Below are 18,170 nucleotides of genomic sequence, written 5' to 3' on the forward strand. Positions count from 1 at the left end.
AGGTACACTGAAAATAAAATGTAATTGTTCAAAAAATTCGAGACGCCTGAGTTTTGGTCAAACATTCGGTGGCTAGAGTCCTAAGTTAATGAACGTGAACAAGACCCACAAGTAAAACACTGAATACAATCTCTCTCAGGCTGTGGGGGTCATTTAAGATCAATGAAGTGAATGACGTTAACGGCCTTTGCAACGAAACATATCAATCGGAACACGACCTTTTCTCATGAAAGTGTTGACGGATAATCAGGAAGGCGGGGAGCTGGTATTGCAGAAAATGGAGGTCACACTGGATATAAATTACTAGCTCATTTTAATTGGCTGCTTTGTAGCCCTTGATTTCTACATAACGTTACCGGTCAACCCAGTCCGGGGCATCGAGCGGGAGTCCCGACAGACCCAGATTTCTCAAGGCAGGCAGGTCAAATGACCCGCACCCCCACGCGCCCCTCACTGCACCCATTCGATGGTCACTCAGGGCCAGGACCAGTGTGGTTGCTATGGTACTGGCCCCATGCCTATTGTCTGGTTGCTATGGTCTGGGTTTGATGGTCTTGCTACACTCAATCGCTACAGGTCGAGCCGCTCTGAAGCCCTTGCTGTGATTGGTTGCTGCTGTCTCCAGCCGCACACTTGCTGCAAGATGCCTGCACTGACCCTGTTTTTACTGTAGCTTTGCCTTCCGGCTCTGCCTGTCAGCATATTCCCACCTCCCCCAATTCCCCCCTGGCGTAGGCTCCCTGTCGAGGGGGCAGCCGCTGGTCGGCGGGCACTATGGAGAAGCCGGAGCGGACTGTCGCAGTGGAAGAAGTGGAGGTGGCGGCGCCGGGCTCGGCTGAGAACAACAGGCAGCAGAAAGCCGAGGCCAAGCGGGAAATTGTCTGGAGAAACGTCGCACTGATGAGCCTGCTGCACCTTGGCGCCGTCTACTCGCTGTCTCTGCTCCCCCAGGCTCATCCGCTAACATGGCTGTGGGGTAAGTGGGTGAGACATCCTTACCTAGTCTGGCGTATAGGTAAATCCTAACCCATACCCTGCCCCGGGGCAATCTTGCCAGCGACATGTTCATCCCATAAACCCGCCCCTCACCAATGATTGGGTTCATGCTAAATACATTTAACGGGGCAAATCAAATGTTATGGATGGGATATAACACTTGCCCCTCTAGGGGAATGGAGGGAATTATCTGACCCTAGGGGGAAATATATAGTCTTCCCCTGTTGGCGGGAGGGGGATGCGACCTTTACAACGAAGGTCTGGCTGGGTTATGGTCGCAGAGCCCCAGCACTTCATTATTTCACATGGCGCCCCGTCTTCTGCTGGTCGCCGCTCGGTTCGGATTCGAGATGATGGGAACTGCAGATGCCGGAGAATCCAAGATAACAAAGTGTGAAGCTGTGTTCATCCAGCTTCACACTTTGTTAACTCCGATCGGATTTGTTGTGACTGAATCAGAAAAGGAGCAAACGTTAAGCGATTATTAGTCTCAATAAGTGGATTTTAATGCGCGTGAACGACGGCCGTGCGAGAGGCCGGGCTTCGTTTGATCAGACACATCGGTGCAGGCTGTGTCAAGGCTGCAGATGGTTCAGAGAAATTCCAGTCACAGAATGACGCATCGTGTTTGATTTCCGATTTGTAATCTAGTGTCTGGAGTTACCACTAGTTCAGTCTAAATTTATAATCTACAATTTATAACAAAAGGTTCCAGTTTTTACATGTTTAAATAACTGTCTCATCTTGAACGTGAGAATATTTAGGTTTTAATGAGTTTTCTTATGATGTGACTATTGCACATGTCCTGTTGAAACAACCTGAAAAGTACCACATGACGTTGCTTTCAACAGCTAGTAAACATTTATAATTTAAATAAAACAAGGAATTGCAGATCTGAAGCAAAACCAATGCTGGAGTAACTCAGGAGGTCTTGCACCAACTGTAGAGAAACAAACGAGTTAAAACTGAGTCCAGTGAAACTTCATCAGTGCGAGACATTTAGTATTGTTAATGCTGTACCTCCAGAAATCAAAATCTGTCCCGGCTCTCAGCTTAAAATGCTTTCCTGTTGATTCTTACTTGCATACAAGATTGGACTGGCCACGTAAAATGCATTGTAAGCTTAATTAATGGCCTTTTGAAATCAGACTCGTGCAGATGAATAAGAGAATAGTCCATTTTCCACGGCATGCTTACAATTGTAAATCAGTCTATTAGAGATTGTGAACGATTTGTATATCCATGGAAAGTATGCAGATTACTGTGGGTAAAGATTATATTCATTGATTTTTTAAAAATGACTTTTATAAAGACTGCATTAGAATATATTGTAGTACTATTAGAAGTTAAACAATGTGGGTGCACAGCAAATCTCCCAAGGTGTAGTATTAGGATTAATACAGATTGAGTCAAATCACTTTGAATGTACACATGAATTGTTATCATCGGTCTTGAGATTAATACAGATCTTTGCTAAAAGATCAAAGTGTATCCAGAAGTATTAAGGTTACTGGAGTAAGGAAAGATTCATAGGGTAAGAAATAGCAAAAACAGTTTGGTGTTGACAGGTTTCGACTAATAATAGTTGCACTGTTTGGCACAGTAGTAAATGTGCAGTTCACTGTCACAAGAAAACTTCATAGTTTCCTGTGAAATCTATGCACTGAATTCAAATGTTGTGCTATAGTCTGCTATGTTATGCAGGAGCATTAAATTGAATTGACTGCCCTCTGATGCAATGACAAAGCTGTCATTGTGAACATAATTGAGAGGACCAATTTTTGTTAATAAAAACAAGATCAAAATTCCAACTTGTTGAAAAGTTTTTTTTTTGCCTTTTATTCTTTCTTAGGATGCGGGCATCACCTGCAAGGCCAGCACTTGTTATCTAATTGCCCTCAAACTGGCCATTTCAGGGGGTAGTTAAGAGTCAACTGCACTGCACTGGCTGTCCAATAGAAGACAGAAGGTGGTGGTAGATGGAAAGTATTCAGCCTGGAGTTCGGTGACCAGTGGCGTGCTGCAGGGATCTGTTCTGGGACCTCAACTCTTTATGATCTTTATCAACAACTTCGATGAGGAAGAAGGGTGGGTTAGTAAGTTTGCTGATGACACGAAGGTTGGTGGAGTTGTGGACAGCGTGGAGGGCTGTCATAGGTTGCAACAGGACATTGACAGGATGCAGAGCTGGGCAAAGAAGTGCCAGATGGAATTCAACCCCGATTAAGTGTGAGATGATTCATTTTGGATGGTTGAATTTGAATGCAGAATAAGGGTTAATGGCGGGATTTTTGGCAGAGTGGAGGAACAGAAGGATTTTGGGCTCCACGTCCATAGATCCCTCAAAGTTGCGATCCAAGTTGATAGGGTTATAAAGCAGGCATTTGGTGTGTTGGCTTTAATTGGCAGGGGAATTGAGTTTAAGAGCCATGAGGTTATGCTGCAGCTCTATAAAACTCTGGTTCGACCACACTTGGAATATTGTGTTCAGTTCTGACCACCTCGTTACAGGAAAGATGTGAAAGCTTTAGAGAGGGTGCAGAGGAGATTTACCAGGATGCTACGTGGACTTGAGGGCAGGTTTTATGAGGAAAGGTTGAGGGAGTTGGGGCTTTTTTTTCATTGGAGCAAAGAAGGATTGAGAGCTGACTTGATAGAGGTGTACAAGATGATGTGAGGCATAGAATAGTGGATAGTCAGAGGATTTTTCCTCAGGCGGAAGTGACTATTACGAGGGGGCATAATTTTAAGGTAGTTGGAGGACAGTATAGGGGAGATGTCAAGTAGGTTCTTCACAGAAAATGGTGGGCGTGTGGAATGCGCTGCCGGAAGTGGTCGTGGAGTCAGATACTTTAGAGACTTTTAAGCGACTCTTGGGTAGGCACATGGAGGATAGTAAAATGTAGGGTATGCAGGGTAGATTGATCTTAGTAGGACAATAGGTCGGCACAACATCATGGGCAGAAGGGCCTGTACTGTGCTGCGCTGTTGTATGTTCTGTGCTTTGCCTTTGGAGTTATATGTACATAGGCCAGGTGAGGATTTCTTTCCTAAAGGACATTAGTGAACTGGTTGCGTTTTTTGGATAACTTTAACATTAGACTAGCTTTCTTAATTCTAGATTTATTTGACCGACTGTCATGGTGGGATTCAAGCCCATGTCCCCATTATCTCTGTCTGTGGATTATTAGTCCAGTGATAACACCACCTCCCTCACAGCCATCCAGTTATTTGTAGGTGGCACCCTCTTTTCTGGGTTCAGCTGACATAATGCTTAGAGCTACTTTTCAATGGTTGATGATATGTGATGTGAATAGAGACCTGCCTTGATGAGCTGCAGATTTCATTGTTAAATATTTATGATTACACGGTGTTCAGGAAAGTTAGGAAAAGATAAGAAATGAAGAAAAGGAAAAGGGATGGCAGTTTTAGTTGAAGAGAGCATTGCAGTACTGGAGAAAGAAAAGGTTTCAGAGCATTCAAAGGCAGAATTGATTTGGCTGGAGCTAATGGGTAAACAGTGCAATTAAATTGCTTAGTATAATATATACAGTAGACCACCAGCTAGTGAGAAGGATACTGAGGAAATAATTTGCAAGAAGATTACAGAGAGGTGTAAACATCTGATGCAGTCATGATGAGAGAGCTTAATTACCCACATGTCACTGGAACATTGATATTGTAAGCTGCAGGAGCGGCAAGCATTGCTAGATTGCTCAGGCATAGCAATGTGTCTCGTCCCAACAAGAAAAGAGCACTGCTAGACTTGGCTGTTTGAAATGAGGTGGGCAAACAGATCACATGCCATTATGGGAACATTTGGGAGAAAGTGAACATCACATCATAAGGTTTTGGATGACTGTAGAAAATGACATTGGTTAATGTAGAGTATAAAAAATAATCAATTGGTGGAGAGTAGACTTCACTGGGCCAAAATGTGCCTGACAGAGTAGATCCAAAGGTTGATGGGAAAAACAATAGCTGAGCAATGGGCTACCTTCAAAGAGGAGATGTTTGGGCACAGGCAAGAAAAGTAGGTGAAACAAATTCAGAATTCCCTGGATGACAAAGGAGACAAATTAAGTTGAAGATGGAAAGGATTTTTGATTTTAATATATTATTGTTGCATGTACTGAGCTAGTGTAAAGCACTGTGTTGCATGCTAACCAGACAAGTCCTACCTTACATAAGTACATCAGGTTAATAGAACAGGATGCAGTGTTGCATTAGAACATAGAACAGATACAGTGCAAAGGTATCATGTAGTGAACACAATTAAACATTAAAATGAATGCAGAAGATTGAAAGGGCTTATTAAACAAAGACTAGCAGCGAGCAAATTTTGTACATTGTACTGTTGTCCTGTGCCTTTGTGTATAGTTGTACGTGGGTGGAATAAAATATGAAAATTCAATAAAAGGATGATTCCAAAGTCATCTTGAAGAACATCAGTAGTGATAGGATGATAATAAGTGGCATAGGACAATTAAGGAATAAGATAGGCAGGTACATATGAAGGGAAAAGGTATGGCTAGGTTGTTAAATGAATATTTTGTATCTGTTTTTACTTGAGGTAGATGTTCCCCAGACCATGTTGACAAAGCAGGAATCTGTCACTAGAAAGGTTCGAAATTGATTAGGGGGACGTTTTGGATTGGTTGTTGGCATTCAAAGTAGATAAGATACCAAAATCTATTGAGATGCATTGAAGAATCTTGTAGGATGCCAGATTGGAAATTACACAGATATTGGCAATTATCTTTCAGTCTACTCTGGATCCAAGGGTGGTGTGGAGCATTGAAGAATTACTCCTTTTGTTCAAAAAGGCTTGTGAAGATTAGTCCACTCGTAAGTTCACTTCAGCAGTGGGGAAATATCTAGAACCAGTTATTTAGCATAAGATTAATAGTCACGTGGAAAACTGAATTAATTTGGAGCAGTCAGCATGAATTTAAGAGAAAGTTGTGTTTAGCTAACATGCTGGAATCTTTTGAAAAGGTAACAAGATGAGGAGGTTTGTTGTGGTGGATGTCCAAAAGTAACTTGATACTGTACCATGTGAGAAGTTATAGCTCAATTAATAAAAGGGACAGTAAACATAGATACAAAATTGACTGAAGGATATTAAACAGAGTAATGATTAATAGAACATTTTCAAGCTGGAACGAGGTTTGCAGTGGAGTTCCCCAAATGTTGATATTGACTTTTTTTCTTAGATGTATATTGTGCAAGAGACAATTTTACAGTTATGAATGACACACAACTTAGAATTGTAATCTATAAGAGAGATACTAAAATGATAGATATGATTCGCATGGCCCCTTCTCAAGGATGATACACAGATTTGTAAAGACTTTCATCAGGGCTGTTGTGATGCATTGGTACTGTCCCTGCTTCTGATCCAGGAGGCCTGGGTTCAAGCCTTAACTGCTCCAGAGTTGTATAATAACATCTCTGAACAGGCTGATTAAAAATATCTAGCACTTCAAAAGGACATTTGACAAGTTGATGGGGTGTGCAAACAGATGACAGAAGAAGTGTAAATGTGGCCAAACGTGAGGCGATGCACTCTCTTCATTGCTCAGACTATTGAGTATCGGAGTTAGGATGTCATGTTGAGATTGCACAAGACTTTGAGGCCTCTTCTGGAGTATTGTGCACAGTTCTGGTCACCCTGGTACAAGAAGCATATTATTAAATTGGAGATGTTCAGAAAAGATTTACCAGCATGTTGCTGGGAATGGAGGGTTTGAGTTATAAAAATAGGCTGGATAGACTGGGACTTTTAACATCAGCATGTAGGAGGGGTGACCTTTATTGTGGTCTATAGAATTATAAGAGGCATTAAAAAGGTGACTAACAGGGGTATTTTCCCTAGGGTGGGGAGTTCAAAACTAGGAGGCACATTTTTTAAGGTGAGAGGAGAAAGTTTTAATAACGACATGAGTGGCAACATTTTTATACAGCGGAATGAACTGTGTGTGGAATGAACTGCCAGAGAAAGCGGTGGATGCAGGTACAGTTACAATGTTTAAAAGTCATTTGGACAAGTACAAGAATAGGAAAGGTTTGGAGAGAGATGAGTCAAATGCAGGCAAATGGGGCTAGTTTAGATTGGGAGCATGGTTGGCATGGACTTGTTGGACCGAAGGGCCTGTTTTTATTCTGCATGACTCTCTGATTCTAGTACAAAGGGCATGGAGAGACAATATGAAATAAAAGGCACTGTTTTAAGGGATGTCCTGGAGCAGAGAAACTCATGTATAAATGTGCGTAAGTTGTTATTAAAGGTGGCAGGATGGTTAAGAGTGGCTAATAACATGTACAGTGTTCCAGGTATGTTGTAATTGCTGTGAGGAATGTTAGATGGCTAGAGTGCAAGGTTATAATTTTGGTCTCCCCTCACTTCACCACTGCTGAGGTCGCTCAACCAAAGAGTTAGCTGTAGAATTATTCCTTTTGTAGAGTGAATAATACTGGTTCCAAAGTTGGAGAAAGAATAAAAGGAAAGGGGGTATGGTACTTATTTGCAGAATACATGCTTTTTATGTCACTATTGTGTGGTCCTAAGGGAGAGTCAGAGAGAACTGTTGTTAAAGCATACGGTATTTCAGGATTTATTAGTAAGGACATGGATTATAAGAGCAGAGAGATTATGATGCATTTAATTAAGACACTGGTTAGACTTCAGCTGAAGTGTTGTGTACAGTTCTGGGCACCATATAGGACAGATGCACTGGCACCAAAGCAGAAGTTTACAAGAATTGCTTGGGAGACATTGCAATTATGAGGATAGATTGGAGAAGTTAGGGTTATTTTCTGAGGAGAAGGCCAAGAGGAGATTCGATAGAAGCTTTCAAAATCATGAAAGGTTTGGCCAGTGTGAATAAGGAGAAACTATAAACACATCCAGAATTGAGGGCACAGTTTTAAGTGATTTGCAACTGAATCTAACACAATACAATAATATAATACAATACAGTACAATAAAGTGAAGGGAGAGAATGTTTCCAGTGTCTAGAGTGCACTACTAGGAAGTGTCTGATGGAGGCTTTATCAATTGAGGCATTCAAGAGGGTAATAGATGACTATTTAAATTTCATCACTTTACTAGGTGACATCATCCGCAGAGCCTCCGATGAAGTGGTGTTATTCTACTCTGCTTGGAATGTATACTGTTTGGTCAGTTATGGAGAACCATGCCCAAGAAATTCCTGTGTGTGGATGTATACAAAATCCTCACTAAATGGATATCGCTGCAACTTCATCTGCAAATGCCCACTAAACAGACAACAGGAGGGCACAGTATGACCTAACACATTGGCCACACTGCCCTACAGAGATTGGAGGCGGATTGGTGCCAAATTAAAATACTCAGAACTAGTATGGGTCAAATGGCCTCCTTCTGCATGATAACTAATCTGTGAATCTGAGACAACATGACAACTGCTGGGTTGGCCCACTCTTTCAGGATATGTCATTTGTTTCATTTCACAAAGAGACCTGAGAACACCACCTTCAAACAATACTTGAATCCAAGGCCTTGGCAAATAGTTGTACAATGTTCAGAGTTTTGGCAGAGATCTGTAGCTCGGATTATGGGTGAGGTTGTTGACTTGCTCGCCGAGCTGGTTTGTTGTTGTTCAGAAATTTCGTCACCAGGCTAGGTAACATCATCAGTGGAGTCTCTGATGAAGCAATGGTATTCTACTCCGCTTGGAATTTATACTGTCTGGTCTGTTATGGTGAGTAGTGTCTTTTCCAGTTTTGATCTGTATGGATTTTATATGAAGTCCAATTCTGTATGTTTTTTATTGCATTATAGGTGAAGAACCATGCCTCCAGGAGTTCCCATATGTCTATGTTTGGCTTTGTCTAGTATGGTTACCTTGTCCCAGTTAAGCTGATGGCCTTCATTGTCTGAGTGTATTGATGTTGGGGAGAGTTCGTCGTGCCGTTTGCTGCTAGTTGATGTTAATGTATCCTGATGGCTAGTTTCCTTCCTGTCTGCCTGATGTAATGTTTGTGACAGTCGTTGCATAATATTTTGTAAACGACATTGGTTCTGCATGTCATGGGAATGGGGTCTTAAATCCTTGTAAGTGTTTGTCGTAGAGTGGCTGTTGGCTTGTGGGCTACCATGATTCCTCGGGGTCTTAGGAGTCTTGTTGTCAGTTCCAATGTGTTCTTGATGTAGGGCAGTGTGGCCAGTGTTTTAGGTCATACTGTGCCCTCCTTTTGTCTGTTTAGTGGGCATCTGCGGATGAAATTGCAGCGACATCCATTTATAGCGAGGATTTTGTATGCATCCACACACGGGAATTTCTAGAGGCATGGTTCTCCATAACTGACCAAACAGTATAAATTCCAAGCAGAGTAGAATAACACCACTTCATCGGAGGCTCTGCTGATGATGTCACCTAGTAAAGTGATGAAATGTCTGAACGAGAACAAGCCAGCTCAGTGAGCAAGCCAACAACCTCAGTTCTACAATGTATTTTTGCCAAAAATACTTACAAAAGGCTAATTCAAAATCATTGTACTAAAATGAATTAATCAAAAACTTAAATTGATTATATACAAATTGGGAACATCTTGCCTAAACTGTGGATTATTAGATAATTTGAATAAATGTGAATTGTATATATGAAGAAGGCACCATATTAAGCTATTTTAGTGTCAGTTAAAGTAAAATCAGGAAGTCATTAAAATATGGCTACCTGATCCATCAAGCTGTCAAAATGAGAAGTAGTTGTACTTTCCTAAAGAATTTGATTTCATTGCCATGACATTTCTGCTGCTTGGTACAGTATTCACAGTCTAACCAATCTAGCTTTAAATGACCTTAGTCAAAGTAACAGTCCGATAACAGAGAGCAAGTCATTGAAATTCAACAAATGGGCATGGTATGATCCAAAAAAGATTGTGGCTCTCAGTAGTCAACATATTTTAAATGAATTTGGTGAGATCCTAATGGCTTCAGCTACCCTTCTTTCTTTTTTGTGCCATGGCTTAAACCACAAAAAAATTCAGAAATAAATAGTCACATTGCATTCTGAAATATATTGATGAAAGTAATTGGAACTGCTGGCAATTTTTTTTTTAGAGAGCTTAACCATATGATATAAACTGGCAAATAGACAAAATGTAGAAATCATTCTTCCTGCTGTAGACATCACTCAAAATCAGTACTTTTTTGAAATGGGACATCTTATATGAAGTAAAATTAGAGTTTTTACAGATGAACCTGAATGTGATAGTAGAAAATTCTACACAGTATGTGTGGAATTCCTGTGTGGAACTTGTACCTGGATATCACCAATTTGGGATTTAGTCATTTGTGCATGTGAAAAATGTTGCACAGTAAGACGGTACAAGTTCTCTTAATTCTCTCCTTAAACAACCACAAGGTGCATTTAGTCTTTGGTTCATCAACCTGCATTGCACATGCAGCAAAACCAGACCATTGGATGTATATAAGCACTTACAACCTACATGTATGTGCAGGTGAAAATTTGTTATACGTGCACAAATCAGAAAAGCCCTGAATTGTAAACACTGTTTTGTGAATTTGAATAGTGGAATCTTTCATGGTGGACTTGTGTATTGAAAGTTTGACCAAGATAAAAATATCCCATTTTGTTATTTACCATGTAATTCAGCAGAGTGATGATTCTGTTTTGAAAACATGGGTGAAATCTACTTGCTGATCCTCTATTGTTTAACCCATAACAACCAGTGTTGTTTTTTTCTAACCAACCAATGGAATCATCAATTTTAGTCTAACTTTCCGAATGAAAGTCTCTTAAATGTACGTTTTTAAAAATATGAAGTTCTGTTGCAGAGTCTTGGGATTATCCATTTATTTTTCTTGCTTCAAATCGGATTTACTTGTTGGAGAAATAGAAATTCCTGGAAATACTCAGCAGGTCTGGCAGCATCTGTCCTTGGTCTAAAACGCTAATGCCATTTTTCTGCACAGATGCTGCCAGACCTGCTGAATATTTCCAGCATTTTATGTTTTTATATCAGTATCCTGCCAAGTACAGTGTTTTGATTTTGGTGTTATTCTGAAGAGGTATAGAGAATTTGCTTTAAATAGGCCATTCCCTGAATTAATGCTAAGAACAGAGCAAATGTAGATACTTTTAATCAACCAATTCAGACATGTTATGATATATATCAAGGGCATGTTGGATTTGAACACTATATGGTCCAGAGGTAGGCACAATGCCACTGTACCACAAAAGCCCTCTTACAATATTAAATTTAAACTAGGCAGAAAGCTTGAAGGGGCTTATATCAACTTCTTGTTAACATGCCAATAAGTAATTTTTCAAGTCAATCAACCTTGATATTGACATACTCAGAATTTCCTAGAATAATTTGTGTGGCCACAGTGTAAGAGACAGTGTTGCATCCTTGTTTTGTAGTCAAGGAGCTCCATGTGGATTAGAGTCGTGCTTGCTTTTATCAGCATTCCTGAATCAACTTTGCTGTTTTTGAGCTGCATCTGTTGAAACTTTCCCACTACCTTACGTGGTCAATTAAATGGAATATCAGGCATGTGTAAAACAGACACCCACTGGGGACTTTTATGATGCTAGTGTTCTACCTGTCAGCCAAAGTTCTGGGTTTCCATTTGTCCCAGAGCTATGTCATGATATTTTCAAACAATGTCATTTTCTTAATACCCATTTTATGCTACTTCCCATGATTAACATAATACTTTCAACTTTTAACCTTTGAAGTTAAATTCATTATAATGGGGGAAAGGAGATACCAATAGGGGCAGCACGCTGGCTCAGTGGTTAGCACTGCAGCCTCACACTGCCAGGGACCCGGGTTCGATTCCAGCCTCAGGCGACTGCCTGTGTGGAGTTTACACATTTTCGCTGTGTCTGCATGGGTTTCCACTGGGTGCTCCGGTTTTCTCCCCCAGTCCAAAGATGTGCAGGCTAGCTGGATCGGCCATGCTAAATTGCCCGTAGTATTCAGGGGTGTGCGGGTTATGGGGGATGGAGATGGGGATTGGTCTGGGTGGGATGCTCCAAGGGGCAGTGTGGAATTGTTGGGCCGAAGGACCTGTTTCCACACTGGGGAATCTAATCTAACACTGCACGTCTAAAATCAAACTGACAGTGTCCAGAAGCAGAGGAAGTTTCTGTAACAACATAACATGGGCTAATGTTCCAAGTGTAGATCTCTTGACACAGCACCAGAAATATTAAACATTTTTCCTCTTCAGGTGCTGACCAACATGTTGTAAAGTTGTTATTTTCTATATTATGTGATATAGATCTAATGCTTTTAGCTTTGGTTAGTTTAATTACTTGAAAACTATATATTTTATACAGCCTTTTCCCATCCACCTTATGAGCTCTGATCTTACCACTATCTCAAAAACGCTATTTCCTGAAATGGCAATTAGCTCTTGGGGCAAACAGCATACTGTTGCAGAGGATACAAAATGAGGGAATGGTTACTTTGGATTTAAAAAGAAGTCAAGTTCTGTCAAGTATAGAACTCACTTGTGTTATTGACCTTGTGTGGCTGTGCAGCCCGGTGTTGCAGACAGCAATGCAGAAAATAATGTAGCATGGTACTAATCTAAGCCATTGTGTTTTTCTACAGCTTATTTTTGTTTCATAGTTACTGCACTCGGAGTGACAGCTGGTGCCCACCGTTTATGGAGCCACCGATCTTATAAAGCAAAACTGCCTCTGCGGATGTTCTTGGCTGCTGCCAATTCCATGGCTTTTCAGGTGATTTTTCTTGACGTTTAAATGAGTGTTGAAACTAATATTGCTGTCCTGTTCAATGGACTGAGTATTTATTAGCACATATTTTTGTATTGAAGTTTTATTAGGGATTGCCTGCAATAAAAATCAATCCTTGTAAAATTGATTTTGTTCCAGTTAATTATGTGTAAATAAATTATTTGGAATAAATAAATTACTGTACTGAAAAATCTCCAATTTGTTTTACATAGAATTTACAGCACAGAAACAGTCTATCAGTCAAATTACTCTGTGCAGTTTAATGCTTCCGTCATCATCTTCATCTATCCTAGTGTATATGTGTGGGAGAGATATACAATTAAGTAGTATTTAATATCAATGAGCTGCAAATTGTCATATATAATGAAAAGATAACATTAACCCATGCAGGAGAGGAGCCGTATGAAGAAAGCTGTGAATGCATTAACCCACATAGTGATGGAATAAAAATGCATTTCTAATTCATGTATATTGAAGATGTAAAACTGATAGTCATGGCATTGATTCTGTCCTCTACAATGGATTTCTGACTGGGGTTAGATGGTATTTGTTGGTGTTTGACTGTTATAATCTGCTTTAAACAGTTTATTGCAGTAACGGTTGATCAGACAGGTTTACCTTTGGGATTGGAGATCGAAAGAAAACACTCAAGAAGACAGGGGAAATTAGGAACAGTTAGCTACACAGGAATCTTTTGTAACAGTGCGTCTTTAGGATGGACTTCTACCTGAACTTCACTGTCGTGCAATACGTCAGACGAGGCATTCCCTTCATCTTGGACCAAGTGCAAAAGCAAATGTAGCATTCACATGCCCAATCTTAGCACATTGTATGGGGCCTGTTATCTCTCAAATATGTGGTGTGCCCTTACAGGCCCTTTTTTGTGTAAGTTCAATTTTCCCTATTATTATTACTGTCTCGTTGGAAATAATTTGTACTACAGACACACAACAGATATCTTCATAACTCAGCAGCACACGAGGTGCAGAACCTCCTGCTTATAAAGGAATAAATATGCTTCACAATTTTCTGTGTGTACAGATTGTTGTCAGCCATGATTTACTTTATAGCACTCCAACAATGGGATGGGAAGTTGTGTGTGCAAGTCACACTAAAGGGTGCAGGTGAAAATTGTTATACATGCACAAACCAGAAAAGCCCTGAATTGTAAAGACAACAGTTCTGTGAATTTGAATAGTGAAGTCTTTAATAGTGAACTTGTGTATTGAAGTTTGACCAAAATAAAAATATCCCATCTTGCTATTTACCATGTAATTCAGCAGAGTGAGTTGTAAAGTACTTTGGAACATCCGACTGCCATGAAAGTTGCTATATGAATGCAAGTATTTTCTTTCCTAGAAGTTATTGATATAGTAAATGATTCTGCACGGAATGATCTCAGTGCTAATGCTAGGTATTTGATAAAAATGTTTGCCCAAAACAAAACATTGGAAAATATTATGATTAACTGTTAGTTTATTTGTAGCTAGAGTGGAGTGTAATGGTAAACAGCAATTTTTGATTTTCAGTTTTAAAGCTGAAGAGCGGTCTGACTTATTAATGTGATTTGTGGATCATGACCAATGAATCTTTGTCCCGTGGGCAGATGTAATATACTGGGATTAATAGCTTACGAACATACAAATAGCAGCAGGAAGAGTCCATTCAGCCCTTCGAGCATGCTACACCATTCAATAGGATAAGGACTAATCCAACTATTCCACATTCCTGCCTATCCACAAAAATCTTTCATTCCTTTGCTTAATGAGAACCTATCTATGTATGCCTTAAAATTATTCAAAGACCCTTCCTCAAAAGAGTTTCAAAGACCATTTGTGCAAAAACAAATCTCCTTATCCCTCTCTTAAGCTGCGAACTCTTAGTTTGAGCAGTGATTCCCCCACTTCTAGGTTCCTTTCCATTTGCACTCTCTCAGGTCCCCTCTGGATTTTATCATTTAATCAAGTCATTTTTTACTCTTTAAACTCTAGCACATAGAAGTCTAGTCTAGTCTGTCCAATCTTCCCACGTAAAGCTTTTCCATGTTTTAGTCTAGTAAACCATCTCTAAACTGTTTACAATGCACTTAGATCCTTATGTAAGTAAGGAGACCAGAGCTGTACACAGTATTCCAGATGTAGTCTCATCAATGCCCTACATAACTGAGTAATAACCTCTTGCATGAAACTCCCTTTGCAATAAACATTAACATTCTATCAGTTTTCCTAATGAGTTGCTGCATCTGCATACTTTTTGTGATTTATACATTAGGGCAACAGATCCTTCTGTATATCAGAGCTCTGCAATCTCTCACCATTTAGATAACATCTTTCTTTTTTTTTCTTGCCAAGATGGATAATTTCACCTTTTCCCATATTACATTCCATTTGGCAGACCATAGCCCACTCATTAAACCTATCAATATTCTTTTGTAGTTCCTTAATTTGTCTTCATAACCTACATTCCTACCTATCTTTGTGTCATCAGCAAGTTAAGCATACCTTTGGTGCTTTCGTCCAAGTTATTTATGTAAATTGCAAACCGAATGCTTCAGCACAGATCCCTGTGGCATGCCATTCAATACCTTTTGCCAACTCAAAGCATTCATGCCTCTGATTTTTCCTGTTACATATCCAATCTTCTACCTAATTCTAAAATGTGACACCCTCCATCATGTTCTTTTAGTTTCTCAAATACCCTCTGATGTGGCACCTTATCAAATGCCTTCAGGAAACCTAAGCATATGCATCCATTGATTCCCTTCTTTTAAATCTTAGAATCTTTTTTATTGACCTATTTTTCTAATCAACCTGTTCAAAGACAAGTATGGTGGGATTTGAACCCTCCCCGTCCAAGTGTTTGGACACTACCACTGTGCCAAAAGAGAGAGCACCACTGGTTCCCCTTATCCAATGCATGTATCACTTCAGTTAATTTTAATAAATTGTTTGTAATCTCCCTTTCAGAAAACTATGTTGACATAGTTTGATTACCTTTAACTTCTCAAGTGCCCTACTGTAAGGTCTTTAATAGCTTCTTATATGTTCCCAATGACAGATGTTAAGCTGCCTGACATTTAGCTTCTTGCTTTCTGCTTCACTCCCTTTCCAAATTAAAGAATTAGTCACTCACTGTGTTCTATCTTTAGATCTAGGAAATTTTGGAAAATTGAAATGAAAGCATCAACTGTCTCACTAGCTACTTCTTTTAAGACCAGACAATGAAGTTTGTCAGAAGCAGGAGACTTGTCAGCCTGCAGCACATCTATGGTGATTGTAAGTTTCTTGAATTCCTCCCTCCCATCCATTTCCTGATTTTCTGGTTATTTCTGGGATGTTATTTATCTTCTCCATAGTGAAGACCAATGCCAGTTACCTGTTCAAATCAACTGCCATTTTCTCATTTCCCATTTTTAATACCCCAGACTCACTCGGTATTGGACCAGTGCTTGCTTTATCTCTTTTCTAAATAACTACAAAAACTCTTCTGTTTTTACGGAACTGATGTAGAGGTGCAGCCAGACAGTGTCCTTGACTAAGTCATTTCATAACCTCATAACAGAACAGGCTGTGACACGACACAGTGGGTAGAGGACAAGCATTGAGCAGAGGCTGACTGCTTACCTACAGAGGAAAAAGAATGAAATGATTGAGGCGACTGATTTCATGCAACTCTTCATTGCCAAATTTAAATCATTATTTTCAGACATCAACCTGCAGAATCCATAGAACAAAATGATTGGAAAATAAAGAAACCCAGGCCCTAGTCTCTGCATCACCAGCATGATCTTGAATTAAACAGCTAATGAAATCAGGAAATGGAGGGAGGGAAGAATTCAAGAGAATTATGATCACCAGAGTTAATGAGAAAATTGTTAGAGCTGCGTGCTGTTAAGTGCCTATGATTGGTTTTTAGTTGTTGAGGAGGAAAGACCTGAAGCAATTGCTTTTTTTTCAGATTAGGAAACAAGTGGTATCATCAAGGAATGAAAAGCAATTATGGGTAACCCCATTACCTAACATTAGTTTGTAATAATATAATTGGGGATGTTGTTTCAAACAACAACTGTTCATTTCAGAGCTGAATTTTTTTTTTTTTGGAAAGCGAAATTAAGATATGTATTAAACTTCCATCTTGAACAAAGTAGGCAGTATCCCTGGAATGATTTAAGAATCAATCAAATGCTGTATTGGTGCTTTTGGGTTCCCTCTCAACGGCTGAATGATGAGAGGTTGACCAACCATTTTCACCTATAAATGTCTTGAACATTCAATGCTTTTAGCTTGGTTGTTTATATTTTGAAGCTGACCTGAAGTGCCCTGTAGTGAATAGATATTGGATTGATCAGATTTAAATATATTTTTGCTTAGAAGTTCTTCAGTGCTGTGTGAACTGTTTGCTGCCCATCTTATGCTCAGGGTGATGAAGATATCACACTGTTAGGTGGGGAATTTCTGGATTCTGACCTGGCAGTGATGAAAGACGTAAATGCAAAAGTGGATGTGTAAAACTTACAGGGGATGTAGAAGGTTTACATTGTTCTTATAACATTTCGATTCTTCATCTTCATGGTCAAGGTTACATGTGCTGTTGAAACAACCTTGCTGAGCAGTTGCCATGCACTTTGCAAAATGTAAATGCTACAGCCATAATGGACTGATGGTGGTGGTTTGGATGGATGTTGAGTTCAGTAGTGCTCTGGGTCTGGGGAATGATCAGAATCTGTCCTGTGTTCCATTGAACCTTTTTGGTTTGTAGCTGCTGCCATTCAGATAACAGGTAAGCGTTCGATCACACTCGTCATTTTGAGCTTACGTGGTGGAGATACTTTGAAAGGTCAGAAAGTGTATCCCTCAGTAGCAGCATTGTACAACCATGGATGCACTCCAGATCAAACCATTGTTACCTAATTGTTGGGTCAAAGATCTAGGTGATCTCTATTTCTCTTGACTTAAATTCAGAGTGGGGGTGGTGTCTGTTGCCTAATCATAAACTTGTTTGATGATTGAGGAACATTCACCTATCACCAAGATGTCATAAGGCTCAAGAACAAGTGGATTAATGTGTCAGCTCTAAAGTGCCTTGATCAGTGAAAGTAATTCCAAGTGAAGCTCACAACCAGTCTGGAAAAGCTTCATGCATCCAACTCCATTCTAGAACAGTGGGATCAAATAAAGTCAGCTGTAATGTCCTGTACCATCCAGATTATTGGGTTTGAGCATCGTTACCACCAGGCTGGTTTGGTAAAAATGATGGTGAAATATGTGATTCCTAGAACAGAACTGTGCAACCTTCATTGCCTGTCTGAATAAAGGAATCAGCATTTTGATAGCTCATAGCTGATGTTGGAAGTGATAAGACTTGTGTTGAGAAGAGACTCAAGCTTGAGAGATC

At 39.9% G+C, this 18,170-nt stretch overlaps 1 protein-coding gene across 1 annotated transcript in view; it reads left to right on the forward strand.

Moving 5' to 3' along the window:
- The first annotated feature begins 257 nt into the window (after positions 1-257).
- The window catches only part of LOC125457514 (stearoyl-CoA desaturase 5-like), a 41,812-nt gene continuing 23,899 nt past the window's right edge, over positions 258-18,170 (forward strand). The window contains exons 1-2 of the mRNA XM_048541807.2: positions 258-976; positions 12,631-12,761. Coding sequence (XP_048397764.1) covers positions 775-976; positions 12,631-12,761 — 333 coding nt within the window. The 5' untranslated portion in view covers positions 258-774. The remainder of the gene's footprint in view (positions 977-12,630; positions 12,762-18,170) is intronic.

The sequence above is a fragment of the Stegostoma tigrinum genome, chromosome 1 (genome assembly GCF_030684315.1).
Source record: "Stegostoma tigrinum isolate sSteTig4 chromosome 1, sSteTig4.hap1, whole genome shotgun sequence".
NCBI lineage: Eukaryota > Metazoa > Chordata > Chondrichthyes > Orectolobiformes > Stegostomatidae > Stegostoma > Stegostoma tigrinum.